The 21,596-nt window shown below is 37.3% G+C and overlaps 1 protein-coding gene across 4 annotated transcripts in view; it reads right to left on the bottom strand.

Annotated features, from left to right (window-relative positions):
• Window positions 1-21,596, bottom strand: part of LOC113050571 (cAMP-specific 3',5'-cyclic phosphodiesterase 4B-like) — a 171,622-nt gene that overhangs the window by 33,990 nt on the left and 116,036 nt on the right. For 2 of the 4 annotated variants that reach the window (XM_026213660.1, XM_026213661.1), the window contains 3 exons: window positions 2,560-2,754; window positions 1,589-1,625; window positions 1,420-1,490 (listed from right to left, as the gene is read on the bottom strand). In XM_026213660.1, the coding sequence (XP_026069445.1) occupies window positions 1,420-1,490; window positions 1,589-1,625; window positions 2,560-2,754 (303 nt within the window). Of the gene's footprint in view, window positions 1-1,419; window positions 1,491-1,588; window positions 1,626-2,559; window positions 2,755-9,210; window positions 9,451-17,515; window positions 17,740-21,596 lie in introns of those variants that run through there. The other 2 variants (XM_026213662.1, XM_026213663.1) reach the window with 2 other exon arrangements.

The raw sequence follows: 21,596 nt of genomic DNA, 5'->3' as shown, positions 1-21,596 counted from the left end.
AAACAATTATGACACAAGCAGGAAACCCCTGCAATTCAAACACTTCTGGGTGCCATTCTTTTGCGTCATCTATAACTGTAACAGGATGCATAATGTCAAAGAACAGAGCATATTTCCACATTAAAGAAGAATGAACGAAGCTCTTTTAAAGCCTGTGCATTTTGCAATATATATATTTTTTTTCTCAAGTGTCCTCTTTTCCGCACATACCGTTGAAGTTCATCTGAACTGGGTTGCCCTTGTACAGACTAGTGAAGAGCACAACAAAAGCCTCTAACAGTGCGGTATAATTGCCCTGACGTAGATTCATGATTATTTGGAAGGGCGAAATAGTTGTTCCATGAGTAACAGCAAGTAAACACCTTTTTTCCCAATTTACCCGCATCGCTCAGGTGGAAAAATGGAAATCTGGGGCATGTGGAAATCTTCTCCATAGGCAACTGATTTTGGGCTGGGATTTGAAATCTTGAAAACTAGTAACATGTTAAGTGGAAAATGGCTATAGTGAAATGTCAGTGAGTGTGCATGGGTGGCCAAGTCCATAAAACAAACGATTGGAAAGACTGCCCTCTTGTGGTTGCTCTTACAAACAACAGTGTGGACTGACAAAAAAGAAAAATAATTAAAATGTTATATATATTTAATTTGAATTAAAAATATCAATAATAATAATAATAATAAATATGTTTAAACAAATGAACACTAACATTACTACATTATATAAAGCCTATTTCTTTTATAAAAGTACATTTTATAAAGCTTAACTTTTACATTAATCACGTCTTACAATACGTGTGTGTTATTTGAGCTTTTAATACTTTTAGCAGCATTAAGAAAACTGTTCCCAGCTTTTATTTGGTCTGCGCTACTGAGGTAATCCCCGCTGGTGGAGTGTGGTTCATGTAAACAGTATTTTGTGGATAGTGAACTTCCATCATATTCCTCTCTGGTTTCATCGCATGCATCATGTGAAAGTGACAAGGTCTGGTAGCTTTATATATTCTCAAAGGAGATAAAAGATCAGATTTAAGTTTTAAACATTTGTATTCTTCAGCATAGTAAGAAATTCTAGTCTCGTGTGAACATGGATAAAGTTTTGTGGTGTAATGTCTAATACAGTGTGTACTTTTATTTGTAATTTGTATTACGATACAATGCTTTGCCCTTATAGACACTAACTGTAAGTCCATTACTGCATGTGCAGCTTTTTTTTAACTGTGGCACAAGTCTAAAATATTTTGCTAACTTTTCTTTAATCAACAGAACAGATTCATTTATTATTTTTGAACATAGAACAATCCTTAAAAAATGAACTATTTTTCAAATACAAAAAAAAAGTTAATTTTAATGTATTTGAATGGACCATTGGATTATAATTATTTGGATTAACATATAGATTCTGTTTACAATAACACTCACTTATTAGATGCACACTGAACGTTGGTCAAGACAGTAAAGTTGTTTCTGACACTTCGAAGGCTTGCTAGAACCTAGAAAAAGACAGAAATAACGTAAAACTGTGAGGTGAACCAAGCACATGTCCATTTGAAATGCAATCTTTAAAGAAACATGACACTGATGTGTTTACCTGAGCAAAAGGTGTGACTATCAAGTCATCCCCATGCCTGTAATCAAGTGAGAATACATTAACATCCAGAGAAGTCAACACTCAAACAAAGTAAATAAAAAATAAAATGAGCCTTTTTTTTAATTGATGTTCTTGATCTCATTGTGAGCAATGCTTTGGTTAATTTGAATCCAGAAAAGAAGTCTGGCTCTTTTTCTGAAATGACTGCCTTTCAGGCTGACATCACTTACTAACAACCAGATAGCTTAGCAAACTCTAATCCAGTCTTGCTAAATTCCCATCTTGCATTTTTTACATGGTAAATATCTAGTTCCAGTCAGTAATATTTCATCCATCAGATGCACTTGTCAGATGAGGTTCCGTTCATTATCAGGGCCATAAATGGCACCAAAAAAAATGGGGTTTCCAAGAACAATCCAACACATTCCTCAGAGTTCAACAGATATTTGGCATCTAACGCTCTGTAAAATGCGTTCTTGTATAATTCCAGCCAGTAGCTGCCAGAAGGCTTGGGAAATAAGGCCTTGATTGAGATACGCTCTGGCATGCAAATCTCACCGCCGTGAGCAGTAGCGCATAAATCAACTCCACTAATCAGCCCCGCCTCCACCTTTGCCCCGCAGAAAAGTTTGGAAACAGAAATACTAGTGTTAATGAAAAACGAGGCTTATTAAACAACTTTAGATGTGGTGAAAAATAAATTTTAAAGTGGCTTCCAAGTAACATGACTCATTAGTGAAGATGATTCAGTAATTTCTGTTGTGAAAAAGTACGAAAGTGAAAAAGAAAAAGCTTGAACCAAGCTATGGATGTTTGCTGGTCTTAGCTGATATAACATCTCTAGGGGCCTGCAAACCAGTTCAGTTTGGAAGACAAGGCCAGTAAGCCATTTTAGGCTGGTTTTCAACTGGTTCAACACATAAAAAAGGTAGCTCTTAACATTTAAAAAAACAAAAACCAACTTTACTTACAGTTCTGAGACGATAGAAGAATTTCGAGACATTGACTTAGGTGAGAGGTCATAGTCGCTGTCTGAGCGGTAGAGGAAGGACTCTCGCCGCTGGTTGTGGCTGGGAAAGTTTGCGTGCAGAACCAGGCCAGAACCTGGTGAGGCCTGGGGGTCCAGAGGACTGCAGCTTGCAGACGGGCCATTTTCAACATCAAAACTGCAAACAGAAAAACAAAATACATTAAAATGTAGGTCAGAACACATACGTCTGTTTAACGGCCTTGGAATGCTGTTATTTTAACATACGTGATATTATCTCTAGTACTTGACACACTTTTCTTTTACTGATGACTAAGACGGTTCATTCGAAACCAAAAACAAGTCAATACTGATCCACCTTGGCAATCCGCAAGATTCAAAGTTATATATGGCTTAATGAAAAAATTCAGGAGAAATACACAAGCTGTCCTCTGGGACCGGAGAGCTCTGGAAAGTCTCAAAGATTCCCAGCACTTGGGGCGGAAGCGTGTCTCATCTTTCCAAACCATATGGGAAACATAGTGGAGCCCACATCAGAAAGAAGAGAAGCAGGGGAAACGCATTACGTTCAAGTCAAATAAACAGTTAAAAAAAAAAAATCTGTTTGGTTCAGATGTGCTTGTGATTTCAGAGGAAGTAGCGTAGTCTTTACACCACTCAGGTTTGGTGACTTTTCACTGTGGCTGAAAACACTGGAGAGTCTCAAAGTAAAAAAAAAACAAAAAACTAGAGAATAGGAGAACCATTGAAAACCAGTTCCTTGTTTTGTTGCATTTGACCAATGGAAATTTACTACAACACACACACACCACACATACATGCATCAATTTGATAAATGCTATTCGAATATTTCTCTAATGATAACGAGAGTTATGGAAACATTGCTGAATGTCCTGATCAACGCGGAGGTCCGCTGTCTGACAACCAACAGCCAACACTGAATCAACATCCTCCTATTGTGCTTCCTTTTCCTGTTGGCCAGCCATTCACAACAACCATTTGTGCTTTTCACACTGCACTTAACCCCAGTTTATCGCCTTTTTAAACCCAGCAAAGGAGTGTTTCACACTTGTATTTTTTAAAAAGGGGTAAGCACATTTCATGCAGTCATGGTCTGAGAACATGTATTCAGGACAAATTAGATTGTACAGTCAGGAATAAGTGCAAGTGATGTGCAAGAGTGAAACAAGTCATTATATAAACAGGTTGTGTGCTGTGTTTAATCAGTCTATGACACTAACACCTCAAATATGTAAATAAGAATGTTAACCCAGGTTTTGATACAAATGGGGTCTGATAATTGTTGGGAAATAACATATTTAAATAACAGCCTGGACAATTATTCTAGGTTCGTTATTTCAGAAGTTTAGATTATCCTCCTTGAAAAATAAATCGATAGAGCGCCACAGCCTCTAGACACCGGAATTCTTCAAAAACTCAATTATAAATGCATCTGTTTACTTGGCCCTATTGAAGTGTTTATGTATTCTGCCTCTGTCTTGTGATTACAATCAATATATCCCTCATCTTTTTGCAAATGTTTCTATTTTGTGCTTACGATGGCCGAGAAAGCTCAACGCGCTGCAAATAAAAAACACATACAAATTAAAATATTTGCAATTACCAATTTTATTTGGTTTTGTTGTGGGTAGTTGCAGCATGTGTGTCTTCAGATTGATGAAGATGTTTTCTTAGTTTGCAGGTGTGTTTTTTTTTCTATTTGAATGTTTTTTTATTGTTTCTTTTTTTTTTGCAGTGCATTGAGCTCTCTCAGCCACCGTATGTGTCTTCTTTAGTTTATGCATTTCTGTTTAAGCCTGTCCTCAAACAAAAAACGACCATATAGGTTGTTTGTGTAAGCACCTTATTACGACCTAGATTTACATTTTAAAGTTAAGTACCTCTAGCTGGCATAAAAATAATGATAGTATCATGTTCCGTATCATCATGAAATGACATAAAACGTCATTACCAATCAAAATGTATGTTTATTTAAATGCAATGTGTGGACTTTTTACACCAATCTCACAGTAATTAGGACATTTTTTTTACTAGGTGGCTTATTCGTTTGAGTGACCACACCTAACCCCACTCCTAAACCTACCCTTCACAGAAATCATGCAAAATTATGATTTATAGAGCATATAGATTTTATGAGCATGTGCGTTCTCTGGGATCGAACCAATGATTGCATGATTACATATCATCGTATAACGCAATACTCTACCAACTGAGCACAAAACATTAATATGAGTATATTAAACTGAGTACAAAGTACAGTATGCTTGAGTTTCCTCAGACGTTATTTTGTTTTTTTTTAATCAATATAGTTGTTATTGTTACACAAAAGTACAATGCAATTGGAAAGCATTAACCAAAATGCTTATTTGATAAATGAGATCATTAGTCAGATATGACTGCACTAGAAACTGCACTACTAAGAAGGAAAACCACAAGTGATTTTCTGATGTGTCCGCAATGCTTGTTTCTTTGTGCATGCCCAAGCAACACCAGCAAGTGAAGAAGCAACATGTCTGCTGCTGCGGCTTTATACAGAAAAAAAAGTGATTTCGGGGGTTACTACATTGACTATTGTCTTTAATAACACCCATCATTATAAAATAGTTATAACACAACTTAGTTCTTTAATGCTTATGCTACAAAGCTCAAATGTGAACATCAAGGAAGGGTGTGACGATTCTGTAAACAACACTGCTTACAAAAAAACTGAAACAGGTTTACATTTTGGTGATTTCTCTCTGGACAATATGCAGTACATTCAGCCTGCTCGATCATTTGCTCCACTATACAGAGGCTTTATGATATAAAGCAAAACCCGCCATTGACTCAACATCAAATGCTGAACAAAATAATCTAAACAGATCATGCAAAGCCAGAAAAAAAAAAAACACTTTCACAGAAACTGACTGACTGGCAGTTGTGTTTTTTTCACTGTGGCTTTTTTTATTGCACTTATTTTTTTTCTACAGTTTCCTTTAAATGGAAATTATATGTAACAAATGTTCAATGTGAGTCTGCCAGGCAGTTTCATAAAGTAGCTGTCATGTCTAAAGCAAAATTCACTCTGGGTCATCTGAGCTCCCTGGAGAGGTCAAGAGAGAGAAAGAAGCCTCTGACCTCAGCTGTAACCAGTATCTCTGATTCCCATGACATTATAATGACAGAGTTCATGTAAAGGGTGATAGTAGCTTTACATTAACAGGAAATTAACAATCCTAAATTAAGTACAAGTTAAGCACAACTTGTAAAATGGCCAAATTGAAATCTCACAACATAAAGACCCCATTGAATCCACTAATGAGTGCAGTTTTCTATGATGTGGTGATTTATGATGTGAAGTTTAGCCATTTGCCAACTTTATTTGCATCACAACCATGAACCATGATTGTGCTACTTCTTGGTAGGCTCCAGGGAATGGTTATTCTCATTCTAGAGAGTAGTAAAAATCCACTTTTATTTTATAGCTGCAATTATTACTTTCAATTTAAGTTTTTGTTATTTTGTTATGAGGTTTTTTTTTCTTCTTCTTTTATTTAAGTTTTCATTTATTTTTGGTTTCAGTTTTAGTATTAGTAATTTTACTACTTATATTTATATTCAGTGAAAATGTTGCCAGGGAAAAGTTGGTGCTGTACTCTTTCTAGGAACAGTTTTTCTTGGTGGAAGCTTTGTGTTTGTTTAGCTAATAAAATATTAAAACTCGATTCAAAATGGTGTACAATTATTTAATAATTTCATTATGGTATCGCGGACTCGCACTCTCATTTCATACAAACGTTGCTGCTGCATTCTGCTACGATTGTTTTGTACGCCGTAACGGATTAGAAAATAACTAATAATAACTAATAAAATTTTCGTCTTAAATCTTTTATTGCTTTAATAATTTATAATGTGAAATGTCGTGTAATAAGTGGCTTGCCTTCACCGTTTCCCTTAAATGTCCATCTAGTTGAACTTGCCACTTGCTCACAACTGCTGTCTTCACGGAAGCTTTGCGTTCAAATATTTCAACTCGAATCAATACTTTGTGTCTAGTTATTTACTCATGTGGCAAGTAGCCATGTAATAAGCAGGATAATGTACATCCAGCCAGTTGTTCTCTCAGAATAAACCCCTTCAGGCTGATACAAGACCCCTCCTATAAGACAGAGACAGAACATCACATGGATTTAAGCTAATGAAAATGTTTTTCAGCACTTAAATAGAATAAAGATGTTTAGTGTTTATATTTTCACCATGAAACTAAAAGGATAGGATGTTGTTTCCAGTAAGCATCTAATTATCCTGTGACTGCTGTTGAGTCACAGTCTGGTAGCACATACTGTACAACACAACAATACAGGTAATTTACAGAGAAGCTCCAAAAGACATCCGCTACTTGTCTACTTTGCTTTAAGTGTTATGGCCTCCACTCTAGCAACGGTCCATTTTACACAGTGAGAAATTGGAATGGGTTTCGAATCACAAGGTCTCTTTGCCTCACATACATTTTCAGTTCCTCTGTCTGTTAGTGGAACTGTTTGACAAAATTACACTTCACTGTAACATTTATTAAATTACTACATTATCAGACATCGTAGATCTGTTGTAATGCTGGATTGGCTCACGTGTTTGTGGGGAAGAAGGGGACTTCTAAGGCAAGTTGCACTGGATTCTACTCGGGCATCAGAAACTCAGAGACAGGGGAGGGAAGTTCATATGATCTGGTCCGTGAGAATATTCAAGGCTGTGGACCCTGCTTTAAATGGCTTTCTATTAGACTGAAAAATGCAGAATGCTGTTTTTCCATGACATATTTCGGAACAAATAGATGCCCAACTCTGAGGATAATTTGAGATGACGTGGTTGTTTTGAAAAAAAAAAAAAAAACAGTTGGTATGCAAGAGGATGTTTGTTTGTGCCAACTTTAGTAGACTAATCGCAGGAGAAACACCCCCAAGAGTAATCGCTGGTGACTTGTTGAAATCCCTGGTCCCAATGTCAAATTTATATTTGCTTTTTTTCTAACCTGGACAGTATGTTTAGATCATTAACCACACAGACATACTTTAAGACTAAAGGTATGATAGTAAATGCATAACAACAAGTTTGCCTTTTTTATTATTAAAATAACAACGATTTAATATGACTGCATCCACCAGAATACACAAGTTTAAACCAAACAAAGTCATTTCAGATGATCATTTATAAATAATTTTATATGGTAACATGTTTTGTATATTATGCATGAGTATATTTTAAAGGTTCAGTTCAGAGATTTTGAACTTATAAGGTAAAAGTATTTCACAAAGGCCAGTTTCAAGCCACACATTTCTGCCTATTAGCACAAATCCATCAAACGTGGAGATTATCTTTGTTGGCATTTGGAGACCTTTACACATGGTCTCCTATGACGGACGTCAGAGTAGGCTGTGTGTAAACCCAGATGTTCACAAACTCATTGATTCAGTTGTTTGACAATTGGAGTGTATATAAACATGCATTACAGATTGACACAAAGATATATTCATAACTGAAGAAACCGTGCACTCATACAAATGGAAAAACTGAAGCATGTAACAAATCGCAGAGCTGATTAAAAGTTTGAACACTGAATGTTTACATACAGTACATAGGATACATACATACATGAATGAATGGGCCATGGAATGACTGAATTAAGGTTATTATAGTTAACAAACAAACAAAAAAAAGACCATTTAAAAGTGCATTACTTGATGGACTAAAATAACTAAAATTAAAACTGAATTAATAATTTAAAGACAAAATGACAAAAGCACTCCCAAAATTACTGAAATCTTAACCTTAACTACAATAACATGGAAAATAAAAAAACAAAACGTTCAAACTATTAATGAAAACTGTATAGTATGTTATAATAGTATGTTATAATAATAGTATAACAGCATAATAGTATCTCCATTATACTACAATAACACAGAATTTAAAATAAAATAAAATAAAATAAATTAAATTAAAAAAAAATTATCATTGGGGAAGCTTATTTTAGTTTGAAATTGAGCTAATGCTGTGGTGATGTTTACCTAAACAAAGTAAAGCACAAACAGCTCTCAGGTTTGAAATTACAGTAGAGGTGAATGTATCAATTGATATCAGGAGCACAAAGAGCGCGTAAAACGTGCGATCCATTGCATACACACAATAACCTGATGGAAAATGTACAACAGCTGTGAACAGTTTGACTCTTATATAAACACAGAGCTCAGTTTACTTACAAACACATTCACAAACTGCTTGAGAAACAACAATTCATCACAAGGAACTCAAAAATAAGCCCAGAAAAAGGGGAGGGAGAATAAGAAAACGTACAGAAAGTGATACTATAGATGAAGATCTGGTTCGGGAGTAAAGGACAGGACATCTGATCGCTGTGTGACAAGGGTCCTGAAGAAAGGCACTGAAATTCATGACGTAGACAGGCTGAGAGATGGACAAAGAGTGGCCCATGTTTAAAGTAGTACCATATACATAAGCCAGCAGAAGAAATTAAAAACAGATAGGAAGAGAGAGTGTGTGGAAGCATGTGAACCACACAGAGTCTGGGACATAACAGAGAGAGAGAGAGAGAGAAAAAGAGGAGGTTAGTTCTGACCTTAAGGTGGAGGTGTGCAGCCTCTTCACCACCTCCTCACTGAAGTCAAAGTGAACCCTGCCTCTGTGGCAGGGCGACCTGCGGAGCATGGCCCTGAGACACACCGCTGTGCTGTTCAGCGCGCTCTAGTAGCGTCTCCCCTGCACGACTCCCCTAACATTTAGTGCCCTCCCACAGAGCTCAACTTCACCACACAGCCACTTCCTTTTGAAGTCCAGCTACGCTACAACTCAACTCAGCTCTCTGAGAGAGAACACGGCCGCACATGAAACCCGGGGCGGAGCTCTCAACAGGGAGTCGGAATGTCTGAACAAATGAGAAGTTTCATTCCTAAATGGCATTTGTAGACAAAAATAGAATAAAAAACAATGTATTCTAATGAGCATACAACATTCCAGAATCACTTTCTGAATGCCTCCAATCATGGTAGGGATACTTTTGAAGAAGTGTAAAAATGTTTTGGGTTATTTGGGACTTTTGAAATGAACCGCTGTCTATTTCAGTGATGAACTGTGGTGATACTTCTGAGCTATAATGATAAGGAACTTACCACACAGTACATCCAAATCTATGTGTGAGCACTGAGAGTTACTACACTGCAATCTGTTTGTATCCACCTAATTAAATTATGAATAATTATTGCTAATGCACTGAGAAAGTAATACGTTAAAAAAATGTCGATAATGGCATATTCATGTTCCCTTTTTTACTTTTTAATTATACCTTTGCCCACTCAAAGTTTTTAAAAATAGATTTACTACTACAAATAATGATGTTACAAATAAATTCTTATAAAAATAAAATAATTTTTGTCCTGCACATTATAATACTGTGATGCCTAAATTCCCTTAAACAACTGATTTTAGATTTTGGTCAAAAATATGAAAATAATTATAAGCAAATTGCATTATTATTTAGTATGTTCTGTCTGTACTATATAACTGTTTGCATAATGGTTTGACAGACAGCTAACAGATTCAAACTTTAGTTCAGACAGTTAAAGTTGACAGAGTTAAAGCTAAATGTATTTATTTTTGTATTTCTGTATTTTACATTTATTATTATTATTTATGCATGTACTGTATGTAGCCTATCTATTGATTGATTGTTACGTTTCTTAAGCTGCAATCACCTTAACTGAAACAAAACACTTAGAATACTTAGAACCTCTATTGCTCAAATGTCTCTGTGAATTCACGGGTCAGAGGTTATCAAATCTGAACTTTGGTATACAGCGGAAGACATAACTGCATGAGCTTGTGTTTCGGGACTTGTTTTTACCTTGCATGCATATAAATCCAAGTTTTGTATTTTTTTAAACTGAAAATAAAGATACAATTGAAACAACACTGTATGCCATTATATACAGTGTTTTTTTTTTTTTTTTTTTTTTTTTTTTTTTATGAGCATGTGGAACATGAAGCGCATGCAGTTCTGTAACGCAGAGTAAAACATAGTAAAAAAAACCACAAAAAACAAAAGAGAAACCACTCCTGGAAACATTATTACCATCAATGAGAAGAAGTGTGTTTTGCATTATAGGATCACAAAACATTCCAATCATTCCCCCTTAAGAGTTTTTCCTACTTTACAAGTCACTGTTTGATGTGTGATGACGTGCTGTGTGGATTAAAGAGTTAATTTCGTCATCATATAAAATACCATTAAAGATCACAGACCTTTCGTGAAGAGACATATATGAAGCTAAATAGAGAAAACTTTGACACAAGACAAAACAATTTATAAGTGTGAAGTCTGAGCTGAGCAGAGGAGCAGAAAAGACAATGGCAGCGCATGGAAAGATCTGTCTGCCTTAAAACTGATTATAATAAGAAAAGCAAGACTGGGTCAAACAGGCTAGTGTTAATTCAGAGTTGACTCAGTGTGAAAATATTTCACAAAACTGCCTGTCGAAACGAAACAATTAAACATTATCCATCAAAATGTGTCTAATTTAAATGTGTAAGGACCTAATAGTTAATATTTTTGACTTCATACACTTCACTCACTAAACTATCCTCAGAAGCCACAATTATACCGGCAGTTAAATCATTTATTTAATTTGGTTTCTTATTTAATCGCATCAATTTAATGATTTTAATTAAAATTTTTGAAATAAAATCATCCAAAAAGACATGGCTGTTAGGTGCTCAAGGGTTTGTAGTACACAGAAATCTGGAACGCTATAACTACTTATGCTGATAAAACTGTACTGCCCACTAGATGGCAGAATTTTACAAATAAAGAAAAAACAAGCCTCAAGTAAGACTTAAATGAAAACCTTGCCTGCCGAGTCTTTTATGATAATTTGAGCTATTATAACTTAATTATGAACAGGTTCTAAGCAACTGAGTAATATTGATAAATTAGCAGATCAAACTTCAACTAACAATACAAGAATTACTCATGATGAGTTTGCTTCTGCAATAACCTTATAAATAAATATTTTGAGCCAATACCATTCCTTGTTACAGTATTTTATGTTAAATTAATCTAAATAAATAAACAAAAGCGATTCTTTGAAACTGACCTTAGTAAAGGGGGAAGTTGTGGCCTAGTGGTTAGAGAGTTTGACTCCTAACCCTAGGGTTGTGGGTTCGAATCTCGGGCAGGCAATACCATGACTAAGGTGCCCTTGAGCAAGGCACCGAACCCCCAAACTACTCTCCGGGCGCCGCAGCATAAATAGCTGCCCACTGCTCCGGGTGTGTGTTCACTGCTGTGTGTGTGCACTTTGGATGGGTTAAATGCAGAGCACAAATTCTGAGTATGGGTCACCATCCTTGACTGAATGTCACGTCACTTAAACGATGTAAAAAAAAAAAAAAAAAAACGTTTCATTTAACTGTAGAATAACAGATAAATAGAAAATGGCATAATACTTTTTTAAAACAAATTAAGATCATATCAAGAGCATAATATTAACATCTATAGTTTTTAAAATTTCTAATATATAAGAAACTGCCACTTTACACATGTTAGTAACCATCTGTAGCGTTTTTTTTCTCTCGACTTACTATCAGCTGTTTGGTTACCAACATTTTTTAAAGTGTTTTCTGTTGTGTTCGACAGAAGAAAGAAACTCATACAGGTTTAGAACAACTTGAGAATGAGTAAATGTTGACAATGTTCATATTTGTTTGGAACTACCCCACTAAGACACTCATCTCTGGCAGCATGAACAGCAGAAGGCTGACTAACCATCTGTTGAATCAGAACAGTAACTAAGCAGACTTCACCTACTAGGTTCCTTTGAGCCTGTACGTACAGCTAACCTCCAGATCTGACAGACGGGAAAGAGAGGACAACAGCACAGCAGCACACCAGCTCTCAGTTCTAATGTCATTTCTCTGATTGGTGATTGGTGCTCAAGTAAACTGATTACAAATTATCCTTGATTGTAATTTCACCTCAAATAGACTACAGGAACTGTGGAACAGAAAACATGAATTAGGGTGTCAATGATATTTGGATTTAAAGTTTGGACATTTTTTATAGAAGTATTTTTGTTACTCTTTCTTTATGAAGTATAGTTACAGCCTTAAAAATCTGTATCACATCACAATAGTTAAGGTAAATGCATTTTGATAAACTGAGTTTGTGAGTTTCAATATGATATCTGTGTATGATGTCAAATGATTAATTACTGATGCGCAGACTTGATCAATGTACTTGACCTATATTAATAGTCTTATCTCTCAAAATACAAAGAGTGACACTGACTAGGAATCATGACCAAAATAGGCCCGGGACAGGGCCACTAAAGAGTATTTGGGATATTGTCATGAATTCTGTCTGTAGACTTCTATCCGACTGCCACAAGAGGTCGTCTCTTCATCATATTGACTCTCACACCACACAGACTGTTACATGTCACTTCAGACTATAGTTCCCATCATCCATTGCACTGATTACACACACACACACACACACACACACACACACACACACACACACACACAGCTGAATGGACTGATTAAACATACACAGCTGAATCCATTCAAACATGCTTTATAAGGCCTGGACTTTCTTGTTCAGATTGCTGAGTATTGTTCTGCATTTATCACTCTTCTAGTGTTAGTTGCTTTACTGAGCCATTCTGTGTTTCTGTTCAGTCTCTAGTATTGTTCTGTGTTTATCACTCCCTTAGTGATAGCTGCTTTACGGGGCCTAGTTTCTAGTTCATCTGGACTTTTGCTCATGTTTCTGGATTACCCCTCTTGTCAAGCCCTCTGGATTCTGTCTGCCGATCGATGACCTACGCCAGCCCCAGTCTTGTCTTATACGTATCCCTGACTGTGCTGTGCTGTGACTTATACTCAACCCTGACTGTGTATGACCATGTTTATTAATAAAGCTTTGCATATGGATCTGCACGTCTCGTTCGCCCTGTTACAGATATATGGTTGCTTTTGATTCTGGTCTCCGAAATATCTCAGATTCATAGTTAAAGGCATAATTGACCCACAGTTGAAAATTTGCTTAAGATTTACTCAACCTCAAGATATTGATTAGTTGGTTTCTTTATCTGAACATATTTGTTTAGTACATTATATATTGTATAATGTACTGCACTGAATGGGTGCCGTCAGAAGTTCAAAAAGCTGATTGAAGCATCACAATAATCCAAAAATAATCCACATGACTTTAGTCCATCAATTAATGTCTTCCGGCTAACATTCGAGCCTTCTGTTCATAAAGTAATCCAATCTGAATTAAGCACAGATCACTATTTACAAGTGAAGACAGGCCAAAACAGGCCAAAACAGTTATAAACAAATACGGCGGGGGGTTTTGATAGGAGATGAAAACTAGGAATGTATATTTTTACTTGAGGAAGTGTTATTATGGACTTGATTTATATCTTGGCCAGAAGCACTGGTTTAAATGATGGAGTTGTATCAGCTTTTTACTTGACAAGGCACTGACTTTCTCAAAATCTGTCATAGACAGGATTAGACATTAATTCCTGTAAACATGAATAAACAGTCAATTCTGAACAAAATCTGTGTGAGCACTTATTAATAAAACCACCTTTAAAAAATACATAAGATGATCGAGAACCATTAACTAAATATTTCTCAGAAACGTCTTCAATTGAAAATCACTGAATCATTGCATAACATCACATACCTGTCACTGATTCATGTGACAGACTCACTCTCTCGCTTCGAATCAAAGTGCACAGACCTTTGTTTACCTGCTCTGTCTAATTTAATCTAACAAGTCCAATGGGAACTTCCATGCTTCTCTTTGATTTATTCACAGATGTGATGTTCTTTGACAGGTGTGAGACAGAAGGCAGCTAAGGAGAGAGAGAGAGAGAGAGAGAGAGAGAGAGAGAGAGAGAGATAGGAACAGTTAAAGGGACAGTTCACCCAGAAATGAAAAACCTGCTTTATCTGAATCTATTTGGTAATTCTGTATGAAGAACACACTGTAATGACTTTCAGCGTGTTTCTCACATAAAACTATGGCTGCTCGATAAATCATATTGTGATCATGATTTTTGCAATATTCGCCTGCTGGTTATTTATCCTAAAACAATTCATTTTCATTTGTCATTTGATGTTGTCTTGCATTGGTAAGAGGCCTAATTTGCACTTTTTGCTGCAACTAAATCTACAAGCAAACCTAAACAGTAATACACCTGAACATGAATCTTGAAAATATTGCTTGTGAATGAATAAATATGCAACCTCTGTGTCACAATACAACAAATGAAATGGCAGAGTAAGGGGTGTTCTGCTCTAGATGGGCTTAGGTAGGAAAGATGGTGAACCCAGTCTACACACTTTCAACATTCACTGCTCACTCTATACAAACTTATCTAACTGGCAAAAACACAGGATAGCACATAGGTTTCAGCTACTAGGATAACTGCTTGCTGATCATGAAAATGACCCATAACTGCTTCTTATTTTCATGAGTAATGTGGCCCTATCAGGTGTCTGCTGCTTAATGCGTTAGATGTATTCCATTATTGAACAAATAGACTGTATTAAAGCATGAGGATCAGTTCCATCTGTAATGCAGTCGATTTCAAATCTCACTAAGGTTGGAGGTGAGATGGTAGAGTGGAGATCTAGGGATGTGGAGCTGTGAATTACATTTCAGGACGATTAAAAAAAAAAAAGTGGCTGAACTGGTAATAGAAATGCGTCAAATGTTCAATGCACTGTCAGAGAGTTAATAAAATTGCTCACTATGAGTAAAATATGTACTTTAAGGAATAACCCATGAGTAGACCAGTAAAAGCTGTACTGCATTTTTCTTGTGTGTTTATCATAAGCCCCTTTCACACTGCCATTCCAGCAAATACATGGGTAAAGTGTTCCGGCAATTTTTCCCGGGTCGCTAGATTTTGCACTTTCACACTACCAGTGATGACCCGGGATATGCAAGTGCTTTCACACACAACCCTTGAAGATCCCGTAACGACACATGACATCGGTGCGTGACGTGTAATGTATGAGTCGAAAACATTAGGCACGTTATACTTTCACTGAAGCAAGCAGACGATCTCTGCGTCAGCGCGGAAAGTGAGGAACTAACTGATCTCTGCTTCATTACAGTTTACACATGTGTTTTCGTCGCGAATGTTGATCTTCCTTCAAAAGAGCGGGTAAAAGAGTTGCGCGGTAACGCGTGTCATCACTTCAATACGGAATTAGATCTGGCTTTTGTTCACACAGCACTCGTCCCGGCAATGTTACTAGGTCCCCGACCCGGGTTCAATGCGGGAATCAATCCCGGGACGTAGTTGCTTCCACACAGAAGGCGACCCGGCAATGTTTCGGCAATATGCCGGGTCCGACGTGCAGTGTGAAAGGGGCAATAGTGACCGACTGTAATTATAAACAATATTTTATTGAATGAATATTTTACTTAAATAACAAAAATATGAAATAATATAATAAACAACCTTGGCACACTAAAGCTGCCCCAGATTAATTAAATAAAGGTACTTTTAGATGGAAATATATTTCATAGTGCTGAACGATATATTTAAATACATTCATATATACCTTTTCTTACCGAAATGTAATAATTAGAATGAAAACTGTAAGTCCTTGTTGATTCCTTGTTTTTAAAAGCATGCTATAACAATATCAAAGTTTTTCCATATCAGACACTTGTATTACACCGTTCGAGGGGTCAGGGCTGTTGTTGGACATGATATGCAGCGAGCAGAGTATTCTATGACCCTGTCACAGAGCATGCTGTAAGCTGATCTGCTGTGCAGGCATGACAGCTGCCTTCTGTGTGCCAGTGTGCAGCTTTTACAAATGAGTTCTAAAACAAAAGGTCTGAGGGGAGCATGTTCACCTAATCCTGTCAAACACAATACAAGCATTTAGCAACAGTCTATCTCACTCTTACGACAATTGATCTACAACTCAATTGTGACTTAACACAATTAATATCCACTAATTAAAGGTATTTATTATTTATTCTAGATGGAGAGGGTCACCCTCATGGGTGCAGTCATTTTGAGATCACATGACCAGCCAAAAATGAACAAAATAACCCCTATATTTTAGGGTCACTGAATATTGATCGGCTGTTCAGTATAACATCCAAGTCAACTCTTGTAACAACCAGAATATGAGCATGTGAGCTTCAGAAAAGATTTTGAAACCCCCACATTTAGTTGTTTGTAGGCCAGAGAGATACTGCAATAATTGCAGTATACAGAATACTGCTATATAAAATTGAATGTATTAAAAAATCCTGAAAAAAAGCAGTAAATCAACCACAAACTGAACCCATTCAAGCACCGTGGCTCTTCCATTAAGCCATCAATGAGAGAGAGAGAGCAATGAGAAAATGTCGAGCTGAGAGAGAGTGAATGAGAGAGAGTGCCAAAAGGTCATACATTTCCAAGAGTAAAATAGCTTACTTTTTAAGAAATTCACTCTCTTTTCTAAGACATTTTTAGTATTACTGGAGAAAAATCCTTTCAAGGCAGTGCTCTCTTCTGTATGAATAAAATGAAACCCCATCCACCTGGATCTCGGTCTGCTAGAGTTATAGGGTGGCACATGCAGTACATAGGTTTACAAAATCCTACACACCTACACTTCACAAGCAAAGTCTCTAATACAATGAATGGATAACCTTAAAAATGTGATTGCACATAGTTTAAGAGCCGATTTTTAACATTCTGCACCCGAAACATTGTGCAACTGTGCACCTAAAACATAAATTAGTTTGATTTGTCCTTACAAGTTATGCATGTAATCCAAACAAAAGAACAGGTGGCTGCAGTGGTTACAACCTTTACACCCACATTCCTGCTTACCAGACCCAAGAGTGCCGGCGGTATGAGTAGGTACCCAGACTCAGACAGGACTTTAAAAACCTCTCGTTGTCCGGCAGATTAAAATCCGTCATATTTAAATTCCCAGCAGATTCAGGAGTTGTCCAATGGAAGATCTTTGAACTCTAAACTCATCCTTCCACCAGTCAAAAACACTGGAGGGACTCGGGGCAGAGGAGAGAGGGTTACTGTATCTGTTAGTGGGAGTCTCTGGTTGCATTGTCAGTCCGTCACGCTTCTACCTCCTCAGGGGGTTGAGTATCATAGGTCCGCTCACACCTGCCAGAAACATTGTCTCTTGAGTGTACCGCAGCTCTTTACTTTCAAAACAGGAAGACGGTGGTCTCTGTTCAGCAGTAAACAAGAAGATCCGGAGTGCGGGGGGAAATCACACAGTGGGTAAGTCTGTTTCCAATCACACTTAGAGACAGAAGGCACGTACTTACTTTTCTTGCACAGTTTAAATATTACTCTGATGGAGTTTACCAACAAGTAGACTGTACGCATGGTAACAGTCTAGAAAATGAAAAACCAGACGCCCCGCTGATCTCTGTGGTGATGAGGATTTATGCTTTATCCAAAATCCATTATAGTCGTATCTTCCTGTTCTAAAAGAGAGAGATTTGCAGATGATCCCTTTATTTAGTATCTCTCTGGCCCTATTTCGGCTCTATATTTAGGACTTTTTTTTAAGTTGTTATTGTAGCTTTATTTAGATTCTGGAAACCTTTTTTTATTTTATTTTTGGGTGCATTCTAAAACAAAGCTATGGTATAAGTGAACAACACTACAATTTAAAAGTTTGAGGTCAGTAAGATGTGCATAATGATAATACTAATAATACAGAGTAATACTTTTGTTCAGCAAAGATGCATTAAATTGATCAAAACTGACATTTATAACATTCAAAATGAATCCTGAGAAAATATATATATCACAGTTTCCACAAAACTAGCAGCACAAATGTTTTTAAAACTGATAAATAAATAAATAAAATAAAAAAGGTTCTAGAGCAACAAATCAACCTACTTGAATGATCTCTGAAGGATCACGTTACACTTAAGACCGGAATAATGGCTGCCAAAAATTCAGCTTTTACAGCACATTACCAAATGTAATTTTTAAATATATTACAACTGCAAACAGTAATAATATTTCACACTTTTTCTGTTAATGAATGTTTAATTAGTATAAAAAACTTCTTTTAAACAAACCTTCCCAACCCCAAACTTGAACAGTACTGTACTCATTTAACTTTTCCGGCATTAAGTGGCATTTTTATTTTTATTCTCGTTAATTACTGACACAATCCATTTTTCTCCCACTATTTTTCCCAGCATGCACCACAGTATGAAGAAATCATGCTAATTACCACCTCACTGTTTACTGATATTTGCATTATTTGCACTGATGTTGTGTTTGTTGTTACTTTTGAGCTTAGTGTCAACATGTGTTGATAATTAAATGCGCTTATTCCTTTCTTGCAAATGTTTATTCATTATTATATGTGGCGCAAGCTGTCATCTCTTTATTCAGAAACCATCCTCATCTAAAAATAGCTTGCGGTTAAATCTCCTTAGGGACTGATGTGGTAGGGATTTTGATTCTCATCTCAGCGAGTCTGTTTACTAAAAAGATCAATTCACATTTGTTTGCTGATTTGTTCAGTGGCTCTTTCTGCAAGTAGAATACTGTATGAACACCAGTTTCCGACTTTTTGTGTCAGTCGGTGACTTTTTGTGTGTGTTCAGTGAATCAAGTCGTTCACAATATTTATTATTCATTATTAAAATATGGAGCTATACAAATCTGCTAAAATTGCTCAGCATTACATTTTATTAAAGAATAAAAAACAAGAATAATAGCCATAATAAATTTCAATACCAGGTTTCAATAAGATCGTTATTTTGTGTACAGCATCAGTCGTTTTTACACATTATTAGTTTTCTCTTTCTTTCTCTCCTTGTTGTGAATGAGACTAATGAATCAAATGACAGTCATCAACAGATCAACGTTCACAAATGAGATGCCCCAGTTTATTCAGTTTCTTCAAAATCAAGATGTCCCAGTTCATTCATGAATGAGGTGCCCTGGTTCATTCAGTTAGTTTACGAAAGAGATCAATGACCAGATCAATTAAATAACTTAAGATTTGTTCAACAAACAGTTTTTCTTCAAAATATGACACATATTGCAACAGTAAAATATTCTTAAAAGGGTCATATGATACGATTTTAATTTTCCATTTCTCTTTGGAGTATTACAAACTCTTGGTGCATAAAGATCTGTAAAGCTGCAAAGATTAAAGTTTCTAATCCAAAGATATATTATTTATAAATGTTAAGAGTCAACCACACCCTCCTAAAATGGCTCGTTCCAACACGCCACCACATCTCTACAGTACGTCACAATGTGGGAAGATTTGCATAACGCTGCCCAAATCTTCATGCAAAGAAAGAAGGTGTAACTTTTATTCTCGCTGTTGAAGACGCTGTGTTTCATTTGCTACTTTTTTTGGCCTTCCAAAAGAGGACACAGCTAGGTTAAGTTGTATTTACAACACTGTTCCAGAACAGTTCAACCCAAATGTTCAGATGTGTGCAGCACATTTTGCGGAGGACAAGGACTGTTTCGTGAGAGAGTAGCCTACAATGCCAGTGTCTGTTTCTATAAAGTAGAGCAATTCCAATTTTGCACTGACAGTCTGCAGACAACACATAAAAAGACAGTATAAGTCATTATAATCCCTAATTATGTCCCCACTGGATCCAAAAAATGACCCGTTTGTAATGGGTTTTATTGGTTTTATCTCATTGCGAATTTGGACACCTTATCACAGTATGTTAAGGGGCATAACATTTCAGTCACATGCTTAAGGCATTTGGACAATCACAATGCACTGGATAGCTGGCCAATTAGAGCACACCTCGCTATTCAGACTGACGGATCAACGCATTTCAGAAAGGCGGGGCATAGAGGAGAAACGTCTTGGTTACGTATGTAACCCTCAAATCAGGGCCTGAAGGAGGGAATGGAGAAGTTACGAATGGGCTCTCGCCTGAGAGCCCAATCACCTTCGAGTGGTACAAAACGAGCCAATGGTACACAAAGTACCTTAGTCTGCGGAATTTGCATCGTGAGCTCCACCCCGCAGAGCGGGTATATAAGGAGCAACGCGAGCAACTCGCATTCAAGTCTTCGCTGAGGAGCCGAGCCAGTGACCCGGCCGTTCAGCGGAACAGCAATATGGCAAGGGTTTGTAATGTCTCCGTTCCCTCCTTCAGGGAACCTGGGTTAAATACATAACCAAGACGTTCCCTTTCAGTCGGTCACGTTCTACGTTACGAATTGGGTCCCTTACAAAACGCCACATGGCTGTCTTCCAACGACCTGTGTGAGTGATAGGACCCTGTCGTGAGGCCAGCACAAGTGAGGGCCTATAGCTCACACAGAATACACTGGGTAGCATATTCCAGCTGGACATATGCTAGCAGGCTGCCTGGCCGTGGGAGGACTTACAGAAGGCAGGTATCTACCAAGGTGGTGATACATAAGAACTCTGAGGTACCCAGCCCGCAGGGTGGAAGTTTCAACGACAGAGCTGGCAAGGGGCTTGCCAAGGGAAAGACACATGCTGCAGAGAGACTTATTGTGGACATACACACGTGGGATTACCCAGAAAGGGGAATCACGACACATGGAGGCACCTAGTCCCACACATGGCTAACCAAAGGGCATGTACGCAAGTGTTGGACATCAACAGTGCTGGAGGAACCCAGGGTTCTGACTGAGGAACTCACCTGAGGGGAATAGCGCACGCATCCAGTCCGCGGAGTGGTATGACGCAGCAAGCGGATTGACACCGAGCAGATCCTTACTGGCCCGAAGGGGCGAGTACCCGGGAGGACACGGGCTCTACACGGAGATTGCAAAATCTTGCAAATGTGTTAGGTGTCGCCCAGCCCGCAGCTCTACAGATGTCTGCTAGCGAGGCGCCATGCGCCAGTGCCCAGGAGGAAGCTACGCTCCTAGTTGAGTGAGCTCTCACCCCTAGGGGGCATGG

The sequence above is a fragment of the Carassius auratus genome, chromosome 31 (genome assembly GCF_003368295.1).
Source record: "Carassius auratus strain Wakin chromosome 31, ASM336829v1, whole genome shotgun sequence".
NCBI lineage: Eukaryota > Metazoa > Chordata > Actinopteri > Cypriniformes > Cyprinidae > Carassius > Carassius auratus.
Note: the sequence above shows the minus strand (reverse complement) of the source record. Positions and strands in the feature narration are given on the sequence as shown.